This window comes from Caretta caretta, chromosome 1, assembly GCF_965140235.1.
Source record: "Caretta caretta isolate rCarCar2 chromosome 1, rCarCar1.hap1, whole genome shotgun sequence".
Taxonomy (NCBI): Eukaryota; Metazoa; Chordata; order Testudines; family Cheloniidae; genus Caretta; species Caretta caretta.
In genome coordinates this window covers 51,137,673-51,153,382 of record NC_134206.1, presented here as the reverse complement: position 1 = coordinate 51,153,382, position 15,710 = coordinate 51,137,673, and the positions used below count along the sequence as shown (strand labels likewise).

Here is a 15,710-nt window from a genome sequence, read left to right as displayed (position 1 = left end):
CTTAAGTTTTCAGTTTGTCAGCAGGATAGGAAAGATGAGAGAATATTAGTAAGCTTCCAGTGGCTCTCAGAGACTTTGAGCCAAAAATTTGCTTTACACGAGAGTAGTCCATTAAATGCAACAGGAGTACTGCAGTATGTAAAACCAGGATCTGATGTTCTGTTTATGCACATATACTATAGATGTAGTTTAGCCTCTTATATATTATTGTGGTTTCTGCATTTAATTACTTATTGAGCTAAATACCTGAATGTAACTAAATGCTGTTAAATTAATCTCTTTATTTTGATAAGAGTAGAGGGAAAATATTACTGAGTTTAAAATACAGTATTAGAGGTCTCAGAGACAAAACTCAGAGCTGTCCGCACAGTTTTAAGGGTCACCTATGACAGTAGTCCATCACTACGCAAAAGTCAAATCTTGTGCAGTGAAGTTTTCTTTTGCCTATAAGACAGGCACAATGTAAAATGCTTTTTCTGAGAGTACTGTAAAATTATTACAAACTGCAGCAAATCAGAAGACAGGTATTACAGAAATATAGAACTACAGAATTATAGCATGTGAAGGATGACAGGTTAATAAAAATCAGAAAATCAAAAATTTCTGAATTCTTTTTTAATGTAGCACAGATATCTATGAAGACACCTAAAATTGATTATTTTCAAAAGTACCCAAAAAGAGATGCATAAATAATAATATCCTTCAATAAAACATCCTTTAATATTTCATAAAAGTAAGTATTTATATAGTATTTAAGCTGTAAACCAGTTTCACACATTGGCACCTATTAACAACTTTCATCTAACTCCTTCTCTACCGGCTACACAAGCGCTCATGTTTCCATTTCCGTTACTGTAGTTCATTATGAGAAAGTTGAATAATCAGTTTGTTATAAAATTGAATTGTACTGTATTGTACTTACCTAGCCCTTTAGGAGTAATGCCACTGCTATCAGCAGGATTAACTACCCAGTAGTAGTATTTCAGTGTGTGCATTAGCTGTAGTACTGTTCCTACTCTGCGTATGGTGGTGTAGATAGTAGCAGTGCCAATAAATTCAGCAGACAAATAGGTATACAGTGAAAGCTGCACCTGAAGAATAAAATTAGAGCCCACAAATATAAAGTTAAATTTTATTTTCACATTAAATAGAGACGTTAACAGTAAGTGAATAAAAGATTATTATCTAATGAGTAAAAAGAAAAGGAGTACTTGTGGCACCTTAGAGACTAACCAATTTATTTGAGCATGAGCTTTCGTGAGCTACAGCTCACTTCATCAGATGTATACCGTGGAAACTGCAGCAGACTTTATATACACACAGAGAATATGAAACAATACCTCCTCCCACCCCACTGTCCTGCTGGTAATAGCTTATCTAAAGTGATCAACAAGAAACTGCGGAATCACCTGATCAAGATCCTCTACAGCAAACAGGGAAAGATTAAGAATGAGCTCTCAAAAATGGATACTCTCATAAAGAACCAACCTTCCACACAAACTTCCTCGTGGCTGGATTTTACTAAAACTAGACAAGCCATTTACAACGCACACTTTGCTTCTCTACAAAAGAAAAAGGACACTAAACTTTCTAAACTACTACATGCTACAAGGGGCCACAGCAATGGTTCCCTCACCCCACCTAACAATATTGTTAACCTATCCAACTATACTCTCAGCCCAGCAGAAGCAGCTGTTCTATCTCGGGGCCTCTCCTTCTGCCCCTCCACCCCCACGAACATGATACAGTTCTGTGGTGACCTAGAATACTATTTTCGACGTCTCCGTCTCAAGGAATATTTCCAAAATACCTCTGAACAACATACTAATCCACAGAGGTCTCCCTGCCAACACTACAGAAAGAGGGATTCTAGATGGACTCCTCCTGAAGGTCGAAACAGCGGACTGGACTTCTACATAGAGTGCTTCCGCCGACGTGCACGGGCTGAAATTGTGGAAAAGCAGCATCACTTGCCCCATAACCTCAGCCATGCGGAACGCAATGCCATCCACAGCCTCAGAAACAACTCTGACATCATAATCAAAAAGGCTGACAAAGGAGGTGCTGTTGTCATCATGAATAGGTCGGAATATGAACAAGAGGCTGCTCGGCAGCTCTCCAACACGAGTTTCTACAAGCCATTACCCTATGATCCCACTGAGAGTTACCAAAAGCAACTACAGCATTTGCTCAAGAAACTCCCTGAAAAAGCACAAGATCAAATCTGCACAGACACACCCCTGGAACCCCGACCTGGGATATTCTATCTACTACCCAAGATCCATAAACCTGGAAATCCTGGGCGCCCCATCATCTCAGGCATTGGCACCCTGACAGCAGGATTGTCTGGCTATGTAGACTCCCTCCTCAGGCCCTACGCTACCAGCACTCCCAGCTACCTTCGAGACACCACTGACTTCCTGAGGAAACTTCAATCCATCGGTGATCTCCCTGATAACACAATCCTGGCTACTATGGATGTAGAAGCCCTCTACACCAACATTCCACACAAAGATGGATTACAAGCCGTCAAGAACACTATCCCCGATAATGTCACGGCTAACCTGGTGGCTGAACTTTGTGACTTTGTCCTTACCCATAACTATTTCACATTTGGGGACAATGTATACCTTCAGATCAGCGGCACTGCTATGGGTACCCGCATGGCCCCACAGTATGCCAACATTTTTATGGCTGATTTAGAACAACGCTTCCTCAGCTCTCGTCCCCTAAAGCCTCTACTCTACTTGCACTATATTGATGACATCTTCATCATCTGGACCCATGGAAAAGAAGCCCTTGAGGAATTCCACCATGATTTCAACAATTTCCATCCCACCACCAACCTCAGCCTGGTCCAGTCCACACAAGAGATCCACTTCCTGGACACTACAGTGCTAATAAACAATGGCCACATAAACACCACCCTATACCGGAAACCTACTGACCGCTATTCCTACCTGCATGCCTCCAGCTCTCACCCTGACCACACCACACGATCCATCGTCTACAGCCAAGCTCTGCGATACAACCGCATTTGCTCCAACCCCTCAGACAGAGACAAACACCTACAAGATCTCTGTCAAGCTTTCTTACAACTACAATACCCACCTGCAGAAGTAAAGAAACAGATTGATAGAGCCAGAAGAGTTCCCAGAAGTTACCTACTACAGGACAGGCCTAACAAAGAAAATAACAGAACGCCACTAGCGGTCACCTTCAGCCCCCAACTAAAACCCCTCCAACGCATTATTAAGGATCTACAACCTATCCTAAAGGATGACCCAACACTCTCACAAGTCTTGGGAGACAGGCCAGTCCTTGCCTACAGACAGCCCCGCAACCTGAAGCAAATACTCACCAACAACCACATACCACACAACAGAACCACTAACCCAGGAACTTATCCTTGCAACAAAGCCCGTTGCCAATTGTGCCCACATATCTATTCAGGGGACACCATCACAGGGCCTAATAACATCAGCCACACTATCAGAGGCTCGTTCACCTGCACATCCACCAATGTGATATATGCCATCATGTGCCAGCAATGCCCCTCTGCCATGTACATTGGTCAAACTGGACAGTCTCTACGTAAAAGAATAAATGGACACAAATCAGATGTCAAGAATTATAACATTCATAAACCAGTCGGAGAACACTTCAATCTCTCTGGTCACGCAATCACAGACATGAAGGTCGCTATCTTAAAACAAAAAAACTTCAAATCCAGACTCCAGCAAGAAACTGCTGAATTGGAATTCATTTGCAAATTGGATACTATTAATTTAGGCTTAAATAGAGACTGGGAGTGGCTAAGTCATTATGCAAGGTAGCCTGTTTCCTCTTGTTTTTTCCTACCCCCCCCAGATGTTCTGGTTTAACTTGGATTTAAACTTGGAGAGTGGTCAGTTTAGATGAGCTATTACCAGCAGGAGAGTGAGTTTGTGTGTGTATGGGGGTGGGGGGGATGTGAGAAAACCTGGATCTATGCAGGAAATAGCCCAACTTGATTATGTAAAGAGTTGTCACTTTGGATGGGCTAGCACCAGCAGGAGAGTGAATTTGTGTGGGGGGGGTGGAGGGTGAGAAAACCTGGATTTGTGCTGGAAATGGCCCACCCGTTGATCACTTTAGATAAGCTATTACCAGCAGGACAGTGGGGTGGGAGGAGGTATTGTTTCATATTCTCTGTGTGTATATAAAGTCTGCTGCAGTTTCCACGGTATACATCTGATGAAGTGAGCTGTAGCTCACGAAAGCTCATGCTCAAATAAATTGGTTAGTCTCTAAGGTGCCACAAGTACTCCTTTTCTTTTTGCGAATACAGACTAACACGGCTGTTCCTCTGAAACCTATCTAATGAGTGTTTCCCTCCCCCACATGGCTCATATTTTGGCTACTTAAAAGTATGATTTTTCTGATTTTAAAGCTGTATTGCATTTTGTTTTCATTCCTACCATCTTAAAGCATAATGCATGAAAAAACCTGCAGGTTGATTACTATTGGGGATGAATAATCATATTTCTTAACACAGAAAAGATGAACAATTAAAAACTCAGTATACATGTTAGATATAAAACTGCAAATTACAGGATTTTTTGCCTCTGGTTTACAATTACAAATATTTAATACTGCATTAAAAAAAAGTAAGCTGCATTAATTACCATAGGTAAACGAAAACGTGTGTGTCACTTTACAGTACAAGAAGCAACAACACATTTACACTGTATACATACCTTTGCAGGGGTATGTATCCAAATAGCAGGATTAAAAAGGATGTGATCACACAATTGCTTCAGTAAAGGTGCTCCATGTGACAATCCATCCAGATATTTTGCAAAAGACAGAAATTGCTCCAGAACTGCCCTGGTTATATGAACTCTAGATGACTGAACAAAGAAAAAAATTGGAAAACATGTAAACTCGGTCTTAATACACTTTCTTCTTTTAGAGTACGGCTGGAAGATTGAATAAGATTTTAACTGAGGCAGTATTTACTAAACATGAGTAAAAATGCTACATTCTTATTCTTAAAGACAAGAATAAAATCAGACAAATACATATACATTCTCATAACTCATATTATTGGTCTCTCTCACAGAGAAGAAAACTACTTTTTGGTCCATACAGTCTCCCAGTTCAAAAGATGAATACTGTGTTCATGAATAATTCATCTCAGTAATGGTCAATATTTAAATGCTCCTTTTTGCTTACTGATAAGGTGTTTGAATCTTATTAACTTCAATATTTGCTTTGAAACTATGCTCAAATATCTGCAGCTAAGATTATTTTTTTCCTGTTTTCTCCATTTTATTTTCCTCCATATCATAGTCAGTCTTCCATTCTTTGCAGTATTGTGCCTTGTTAATTCCTTTGAAGTCTTCAGCATTTCTTCAGTGCTGTGAACTATTTAAATATTTTATGGTGGAACATTTTTTTTTCAAGTCAGTGGGTGTCTCAATACACAAGTAAAAAACTGAGAAAGCAGGTTTTTGTTTTTAAACCTATAGAGTAGTTTGAGTTCTGATTTTTTTCTTACTATCTTTTTATTTAAAGAAGCCTTCAGTTTCATAGCATACAGTGTAAAATCATGGATGAAGTGCAATTTTCTCACTTGAAGTGTTATGACATGTAGATCCATTTTACATGTTTTTGTTTGTTTGATTGTTTTAGTAAACAAGAGAAACCAATAGTGTTGAGCAGCAACACAATGCCATCATAAGGGTATCAGTTATTTTTAATGCTCTATGTACTATTAAGGAATATACCAGATTTTCTCAGTTAACAAGTAAAATTTTTTTTTCTAATTGTTAATGCTGCAACTCAGCCTGAGATCTGAGACTTAAGATAGGTTCTTTCTTCTTCATTTGTATTATTGTAGCACCTAGAGGTATGTCTACACAGCATTATGGAGTAAGGCTCTGGAGCTCGCCTCTAAAGACTTGAGAGTGGGGTGGGCTTCAGAGCCTGAGCTGCAATTTCAAAGCTCTAACTATGTTTAAGAGTGCTGGCACAAGCCCACTAGCCCCAGTCTATCAACTCAGTATTGGAGGCTTGCTTCAAAATGTTGTGTAAACACACCTTAGGAGGCCTAGTCATGGACCATGACTCCATTGTGCTAGACACTGTATGAACACAAAACAAAAAGATGGCCCCTGCCCAAAACAGCTTACAATCTAAGTATAAGACAGAAGATAACAGACAGAGAGACACAGGGACAGACAAGGGAGTATAAAGGAAACAATCAGACAATATTGATGATAGGCAGTGGCCACAGCACACCAGCAGCCTAACGGTTGTCTATTATTTTGTAGGCATTATGGCAAATTAGAGTTTTTAATGTAGATAATCAGGTAGCTTTGTGCAGGTTTTTGGGGAGCTCCTCAGAAGTATGAGGGGCAGAATGGGAGGAAGCATAAAGGTGTTTGAAAATTTAACAAGTGGGCTATGGGGGCTAGCATCATGCATGGGCCAACTGGAGGCAAGGGTCAACATCTTGATCACAAATCAGGGGGTAGGGAGAGTGGGAATAACGCATCACCACCAGTAAAAACATTTTGCAACTGACACATAGATAAGAGTTCATTTGATGCGCAAGTCAGAAAAGAATCTCTCTCCATTCACCTCTCTATTCTATTCAGTCATATGCATGTAAGTGGAGAGAAATCTACAATAAGAACAGTGAGGCTAGATGAGAAATCAATAATAATAATTCATCTCCTATAGCTGCAAGTTTGACAGGAACATTTACTAGGGAAGTAAAAAAGGAGGTTACTTACCTGTAACTGGAAGTTCTTCAAGATGTGTGATCCCTATTTGAATCCTAAATGTGGGTGCACATGTGCGCCATGTGCCGGAAGGTTTCATAGCAGGGTCCATAAACCTGCATGTGTCATGCATCACCTCATGCTTCCATCCAAGGTTATAATAGGCCATGTGGGTTGATGCCCCTCCATTGCCCATCTTACTGCTGAGCATTCCGGTCTGAAGCAGAGGAGAAGGAGGGCAGATATTGGAATCCAAATAGGGACCACACATCTCGAAGAACCTCCAGTTACAGGTAAGTAACCTCCTCTTCTCCTTCAAATGATGGTCCCTATATGGATTCCAAATGTGGGTGAGTGGCGAGCAGTGATCAGTGTGGAGGGTGAGTGCGAGGATGTGGGTGAAAGTGCTGAGTGCAATACAGCTTGCCCTATTGCTGCGTCCACTGCTGCTGCTGCATGGGCGATGGTGTAATGTGAGGTGAAAATGGGCACGGGTGACATGGCTGCTTGAGCCTGGGTAGAGTGCGTCGTGATGACATAAGGTCGCCTCATGTTGCTGAACGTGTAGCATTCCTGGACGCACCTAGAGACCCATTTTGAAATGAGTTGCAAGGAGAGGGTATGGTCCTTGCATCATTTGGCAATTGCTAACAAAGAGTTATGACGACGATCGGAAGTCAGCCGTTTGTTGAAGACATCAAGGGAGTGGAGGAGTCTGTCCGCAGTTGAGGCGTAGGGTTTGGGGTAGAAAACTGGGAGGTGTGTACACTGATTGAGGTGGAACTCAGGCACCACCTTCAAAAGTAATTTAGGGTGTAGATGCAAGGACACTTTCGTCTTTGTGGAATATGGTATATGGGGGCTCAGCCATCATGGCCACTAGTTCACTAACCTATCTAGCCAAGATAATGGTCACTAAGAAAATTACTTTCATGAAGAAATGTAAAAGGAAGGACATCACCAGGAGTTCAAAGGGTGGTTTTCTGAGAGCGGTGAGAACAAAATTAAGGTCCCACAAGAGTGTGAGTTTTTGTACTGATGGGAAGGTGTGTAGCAGGCCCTTTAGAGTACAGACTGTGGTAAGGCGTGTAAACACAGAAATGCCATCCATTGGGTGAAGGAATGCACTGAATGCCACCAGGTGGATTCATCTGGAGCTGAGGGCTAGACCCAAAATCTTGAGTTCAAGAAAAGGCAGTCCAAGAGAATAGGTACGGATATTGTCGTGAGTGGGTATTGCTGGTGGTGTGCCCGGAAGGTGAAGCACTTTGATTTCACTTGCTAGCAGGCTATGGTGGATGTTCTTCTGCTTTGGGTAAGGATACAATGCACTGGGATGGAGCAGATCTTGCCAGAGCTTGAGCTCCCTTCAAAAAACAAAGCTGCGAGGTGAAGAGGGCTGGGACTGGGATGCTGGAGCTGGCCCTGGTCTTGAAATGAGGAGATCCAGCTGTGTGGGGAGGCAGAGCAGTATGCGGGCAGACAGGTTCAGGAGGTCCATGAACCAGCACTGGCATGGCCAAAATGGGGCTACGAGTATCACCCTTGCTTGATCCTGATGAATCTTGCAGAGGACTTGCAGGAGGAGGGGAAGGAGATGGGTGTTGCCCTGTGAGTCATCTCCCACCACCCCTCTGGAGCAATAGAGTGGAAATTTGTGGTTCTCACAAGTGGCAAAAAAGGTCCCAACATGAGATGCCCCACTCATGGAAGAGGAATTGGAATGTGGTGTTGTGCAATTCCGATCCGTGGCTCATATAGCACATTCTGCTGAATGTGTCCATGAGGGAGTTTGGGTGCCTGGGAGGTATGTGGCTTACAGCATGACCTGGTGTTTGATGCACCAGGTCCATAGGTGAATGGACTCTGAACAAAGACCTGGCACCTCCCTGTTTGCTGACGTAAATCACTGCTGCAGTGTTGTTGGAGAGTAATTGGATGAGCTTTGTTTGGACGAGGGGGAGGAATGCAAGGCAGGCGAGGCGGACAGCCCTCAACTATAGGACATTTATGTGCATCTTGGCCTCTTGAGGCATCCACACTCCCTGTGCCATGTGACAGTCCAGGTGAGCTCCCCAACCTGCAAGAGAGGCATCTGTTATGTCTCGTGGTGTGGGAGGGGTGAAGTGCACACCTATCAGGACTTTGAAGGGTCAGTCCACCAGGTGAAGGATGTCAATACCAGCTGTGAGATCAGGACTTTGTTGTCTAGCTGCTCTGTGTTTGGTTGGTAGATGGAGAGGAGCCAGAGTTGCAGGCAACACATGTGAAGGTAAGTGTGGTGTCACTAAGGGTACACGCTGCCATGTGGCCATAAGAGAGAGTAGCAGAATGTGACCTGGGGCTTGTGGTGAAGATCTGTGATTAGGGTCATGAGGGGGCAAAGTGGTCCATCGGCAGGAAGGCTTGTGCGGCAACAGAGTACAGTCATGCTCCAATGAAAGCAATGGTCTGGGTACATGAGAACTGATTTCTCCATGTTGATACAAATGACAAGAGACGCAAGGAGAGCATGGAGGGCATGGATGGCGGATAAGAGGGTCTGGTGGGAGCACTCAACAAGGAGCCAGTCATCCAGGTAAGGGAAGATGGATTAGCCAAAATGGCGCATGCATGCAACTATGACAGAGAACACTTTGGTGAAGATTCATGGAGCCACTGCTATGCCAAAAGGCAGCACCCCGAACTGGTAGTGGCTGGGCTCAACTTGGAATCAGAAACTTTCGATAGGCTGGGTGAATATCGATGTGGAAATAGGCATCTTTCATGTAGAGATCCATAAACCAGGCTTTGTAGGGGAAGGGGATGGGATAAATCGACTAGCGTGTCACCATACAGAACACGGATTTTTGAACAAAGTTGTTGAGCTCTCTGAGGTGCAGAATGGTGCAGCACGGGACGAGTAGAGAGGGGGTCACAGATCGTGACATAAATATCAAAACTGGTGCTTGGCCAGCTGCTGGGGGTGGGGGTGGATCTGAGAAGGTGACTGTGGCGGAGGCTGGGTAGCATGGTCTCTGGGATCACTGTTGGCGACATGGTGCTTCCTGCTGACAGCGACCATATGAATAGGGGGCCTGCATGCAAGGACGGTACAGTTGCTGTCTACATCTTAGAGCCAGAGTATAAACTCCCAGGGACCAGAGTGTGATGCAGGAGTCCTTGAGCGAGTGCAAGGATTCTTCAGTCTTTTTTGCTGAAGAGCTTTTGGGCAAATGGCAGGTCCTCTGTCGTGATCTGGACCTCTTTGGGGAAGCCAGAGTATTGCAGCCAGGAGTCCTTCTGCAACACCACTCCAGTAGCAAGTGAGCAGGAGGCCATGGCAGTCGCGTCCATGGCAGCCTGAAGACCCACCTCGGCGATCAGGTGGCTCGCATCAAGGAGCGCCTGGAATTGCTGCTATCAGTCCAGAGGGTGGAAATCTTTAAACTCTGCTAATTTAGTATAGTTCTTGAAATCATATTTTGCCAGGACAGCCTGGTAATTAGCAATCCTGAACTGGAGGCACGCGGAGGAGTAGGTCTTGTGGCCGAGCAGGTCCAACTTTTTAGCTGCTTTGTCTGGCAGTGAGGGAGGTTTATTTTTGAAGGTGCTGTCAGCCTCACTCCACAATGGCATGGACCATGAGGGAGTTTGGGGGAGGGTGGCTGAAGAGAAACTCTACACCCTTGGAAACTCTATAGCCCGTTTAGGGGTGGAGGCACAGGAAGCAGGAGTGTGCCACACCATTTGAGCCAGATGCAAGATAGCATTGTTGATGGGGAGAGCAGTTCTTGCCAGTCTGTGGGGTTATAGGATATCCAGCAATTGGTGTCGGGTGTCCTGGACCTTCTCCAATGGGAGTGCAAGGTCCATTGCCATACACTGTAAAAGCTCTTGGTACTGGCAGTGGTCATCAGGTGAGGAGAGGGAATTTGGGATGATCGATGATCGCCTCTTCAGGGGAGGAAGAGGCATCATGGGAACCGGCGGTACCAGTTCCTCCTCTCCTTCCTCCTCCACATACACCAATGGGGCAAGTGGTAGGAAGCCATGTACGGAGCGGGGTGGGTCTAGTAGGAGTGGCAGGGTGGCAATCGAGCGAACAGTAAGAGTCCCCAGGCACCAGAGGTCTGCATACCACTGCTCTGCAGAAGGGTCATAAACCAAGGGGTGAGTCCTGAGTCTGGATTTTGAGCGGGAGGGGGGGGGGAATGAAGAGAAGAGGGGTCTGGTTCCAAGAAACCTTCAGACTTGAAGGATGGTGCTGAGAATGGTGGAGCCATCAGTACCGTTGGGGGCTCTGGTACAAGCAGTAAGGGTTCATCCCCTGGAGAAGGTAGGACGAAGGAGTCTGGTGGTCTTAAAAGCAGGGGGGAGCCTGGGTAAGCGAGAAGCAGCTCCTTAGCAGACAACAGTGGGGCCATGTGGTTAGGACTGCAAGGGGCCTCGCAAAACAATGCCAAGGGTCCAGCTGACGTAGATGACACCGGCAGTGCAGGGATCAGAGCTGGCATTTTACCAGCGGGTCCTGTTTGTGTTTCTCTTTACACTTCATCCAGAGCAGCTTAGGAGCTGGGGCAGCCGGGTACACACATGACAGTTCGGGGAGGTGATGTAGCATTTGTGGGCATTCCTGGATGGGCACCTGCCCTTATGCCCATGGCCATGCTTCTTAGTCTCATGGTGAGGCTTGTTCACCATCATTTGTTACGTCGGATCTGCCACCCGAGAAGTGAATGGGGGGAGAAGGGTAGGGACTCGCTGTCCTATAAGGCACATTTAGACCTGAACTATGGCAAGGCCTTCTGATTTACAAGTAAGGGAAGAATGAAGCATTTCTAAATGATTATGAAATTAAATGTGTATTTTAATAATTTTATAAATGAACCAGAAAGTGAAAATGTACTTACTAAATTCATATTAGACAAAGGTTAAGAAAATGATAGAATGAGACTATAACTGCCTCCACTATTTCCCCATTGAAATGTTCACGAGGGCTTTTACAGTAAGGTTTTCAAAACAAAAAATACCCACACATGGATTTATTAAAGAAGCCAAATATTCCTAAGGGTTTGATTAGATAAGGAAATAGGGTTGAGGTTAGCTAGATGTAGGTGTGACACAGAGGCCCATTGGTGATTCACTATTCTGTGTTAGCACCTCTGGTCAAGCCTGACATACTCACTACATCTAACACACTGTTGTAATGATATGTACCCAAAAGATGCCATGTAATATATCACTGCAAAACTAATAACTCACTAATCATTAATATCCTTTTATGATGTACATATGTACATTCTTAGCCTCTGTTTGCCAGAAGCTAGGAATGGGCGACAGGGGATGGATCACTTGATCACTGCCTGTTCTGTTCATTCCCTTTGGGGCCCCTGCATTGGCCACTGTTGGAAGACAGGATACTGGGCTAGATGGACCTTTGGTCTGAGCCAGCATGTCCATTCTTATGTGACGTGTGCAACGAGTTATGGGTATGTGCTAGAATTATGTTCTTAACATTTGTTTGGCAAGCAATGCATAAGCACAGTCTGCCTTAGCAAAGGCATGTGGTGTTTGTTTGTCTGACTAGCCTGGTTGTCAGGCAGAGACAAAGGTGATGTATTTACATAAAAGGTAAACAAAGCCATCAAGCTAACAAGGGGAGGAGGTAATGACTCATCTATCACCAGCAGAGGAGGAACCAGCATGAAATCTTTACCAGACCACATGTTCTCTTTCTAGAACAGGCAAAGGAACTTTATCTGAGAATATATTTCAGTGGTTTACTGGACTATATAGAGACAGGGTCTGAACACTGAATGATAAGTAGTTGACTCAACTGATCATATAAAATGTTACTGTATTATAAAAGTCCATCAAGTCAGGTCTTTTCTGAAAGCTAATGATACCCTGGTAATTAATATTATTGTGGCATGTATGCATTAACACTATATGAGAAAATATGGTTATTTGATATTATGGTTTAAACTCTGTGACCAAACACAGAGAGAAACAGGTTCTCCCCCAGTCAGGAGGGAAGGTAGTACTGTGGAATCAAAACAATGGAAGCCCCTTATTTACATACAAATCATCAGGGGGTTGGGAAGTCCACAGAAAGGGAAGAACAGCATGAGGTCATACTGAGTCTGAGGACAAAAGTGAGTTTGGGAAAATATAAGGAGAAAGAAGCAGCTATCTTGGCATCCAACGCTGAACAGACACAAGGGGCAAGAGCTCTTGCACGCTGAGAAAGATAAGTCCTTCAGCCAAGGAGAATAACCTCTCTGGGAACTGAATATAGGTGAGAAATCTGCTTAGGCTAAGATCTTTCACCTAGGAAGACAAAGGAAACCAGCACCTCATACTTCTGTGGACGGTCCTAACAGAGAAAGTCAGCCATGGCTGGAAAGAAAAAGATTGGTGCAAAATCTGCCTTGAACCAAGGCTGTAGCTTTTTGAGCTACAATGCATAGCCACTAGAAAGCTCATTTTACTTTTATTTGCTTGTAACCATTTTGTCTTTATCCCTTGTACTTGAACTCACTTAAAACCTCTCACTTTTGTTAATGAACTTGTTTTGTTTTTAATTGAAATGACTGTTAACTCCAGTTGAGACAATAAGCTGTTGTGCTTTTGTCTCTTTAAAGGAGCAACAAACCTTATTAATTCTCTGAGTGTTCCAGAAGAGGGACCCAATTCACCCTGTGTCTTGTGTGTTTTGGAATATCCTTTAAACGCCTTTCAGAAACCTATTGCACTCTTGTAGGCCTAGATCATCATACTTAAAATAAAAGTAACTTCCAAAGGGACTAAACAAATTGAGTTTTATCATTCTTCCAGAGGCTTCCCAGTGTTTTAGTAACCTTGCACAGCCTTCTACAGTACAGAAGCCATCTGGCAAGGAAAGCAACTGAATTATGAATAAAATGCTCTTAAGAGAAGTTTGTTCAGAAACTTAAGTATCAGAGGGGTAGCTGTGTTAGTCTGGATCTGTAAAAGTGGCAAAGAGTCCGACGAAGTAGGTATTTACCCACGAAAGCTTATGCTCCAATATGTCTGTTAGTCTATAAGGTGCCACAGGACTCTTTGCCGCTTTCATAAACTTAATCACTTAGTGATTTGCAGATGCCCTGAAACATGAGGATTTGTAGTCAGTCTTAAAAAAAAAAAAGTTATCCTATCTAAAATAAAGTGTGTATGTGGCCATCCTGGCACTGATAGCACTATTGCAGATGTTTGTCAGCTCAACTCATGCAGCTGGTCAAACTTGATCTCATGCTCAGAATGGAAAAGAAGGTGGAAATTATACCCTTATAGATCAGTCATTGCCTTCTTTGAATTTCACGTTGGAACTCACTTCTCCTAAGGTGATAAGCCATTTTTGATGGTCCACCCTCAGAAACCAATGGAACCAGTAAATTTTCAGGAGGCTTAATGTGAAAATACTGTTATATTAAGAGACCCACATTTATGATTTGAGGGAATTTTATAGCACATTTTGTCCCCAACTGTCAATGAATTTTCCTAAGTTTCCTCTTTCACACCTTCATCATAGGTCACCTAAGTTTACAGTAACTGGAATAGGCAGTAGGGTGACTACAATGCTAGTGGTTCCAAGACTAGGGCTCATTAAGGTGTTTTTAAAGTCTTGTGCTTTGGCAGTACAAGGAAAGAATGTTTCCATTTATTTTGCTCCATGACAGCATCTACTAACTGTCAGCGATTTTGTTTCAAGTGGTGAACACCTTGGCTACTCTAAACTGTCTCCACTTGGCTGCTGGTACAAATATTTCCATTATGGGGGAAATTACTCTGTGGACTAAATTGCAAGAATTTGGTCTGAACTATCTGACACCATGGGAGCAAGGTACGTTCTGGAGGGAAAAAAATGTTACATCTCTGCTTGGAGGTGTTGGGATCATTTGTTCCAACAGCATGGGTTTGGATGATATGTTCTTCTTGGTTGGCAACTACTTGTAGACAAGTACTAGGTCCATACTGGTAGAGAATGTCCATTCCTTCCTGAGTCAAGGAGGAAGCTGGTGAAGCTCATTTGACAAGAACTCCTCAGGTTTCGGATTCACTCCTCATCCAATCATAAATAACCCAAGCTTAGTGAACTTCAGGACATGATGCAAGACTCATTTGTTTTTCCTAGATATGAAGGAATGGGAAGACTTTGGAAGGAGACTGCTCTTGATGGTAGCCCATTCTTTATTATTGTTGTTTTGTTAATTAATGGTTGAAGGGACATTACAGCATTTGTCTATTCAAAACTGTATATTTAAGGAATTTTCAGGGATGCCTAGAAGAGGAGATAGTTACTCCTTTTAATGTGGATTGTATGTATAAATAAAATGGAATTAGAAAAATAACTGGAGGAACTTTTAAAGAGTGCCCACTATGTTTAAACTTGGCTTTCCAGTTTTACACAGGGTTTGAGGGGTAAGACTTATCTAAGCTTAAAGGGAAGTTACTAATAAATATGAGGAAAGAGAAAAGGGATTTCTAAACATTAGTATAGGACGTGAACTACCAGGCCGAAAAAGAAGAAAAGCATCCTGTAAACAGCATATAAAATAGTCAAATTACAGAACTTCCTAGATACTTACTAACACAGGGAACTAAAAGGCTAGTACCACAAAAATACAGGACTGAAAATAGTCAGCTAGATTTTCAGAATGATAGTATTAATACTAAGAATAATATTAGTAAGACTTACCTTTTCAAGGAGGTAGCCAATGACTAAAAAGCCTTTTCCACCCAGCATTTGTTCTTGCATGGCTACTGAACTCTTAAGAAGTTCGACCAGAAAAGCCAAAAGGGTGGCACTGCATGTAAAGTACAGGCATTAATCAGATTTAAAATGTTCTAAAAGCAATCTTTTGTGTTTTCACTAGTCATCAGTTATTAAGTGAGAAGAAACAGGCTTAAAGTGAACTTAAAAATAAAGTATGAGAT

The 15,710-nt window shown here is 43.0% G+C and overlaps 1 protein-coding gene across 5 annotated transcripts in view; it reads right to left on the bottom strand.

Annotated features, from left to right (window-relative positions):
* Nucleotides 1-15,710, bottom strand: part of NBEA (neurobeachin) — an 858,254-nt gene that overhangs the window by 569,201 nt on the left and 273,343 nt on the right. For all 5 annotated transcript variants that reach the window (XM_048847621.2, XM_048847613.2, XM_048847638.2 and 2 more), the window contains 3 exons: nt 15,472-15,580; nt 4,740-4,892; nt 923-1,091 (listed from right to left, as the gene is read on the bottom strand). In XM_048847621.2, the coding sequence (XP_048703578.1) occupies nt 923-1,091; nt 4,740-4,892; nt 15,472-15,580 (431 nt within the window). The remainder of the gene's footprint in view (nt 1-922; nt 1,092-4,739; nt 4,893-15,471; nt 15,581-15,710) is intronic.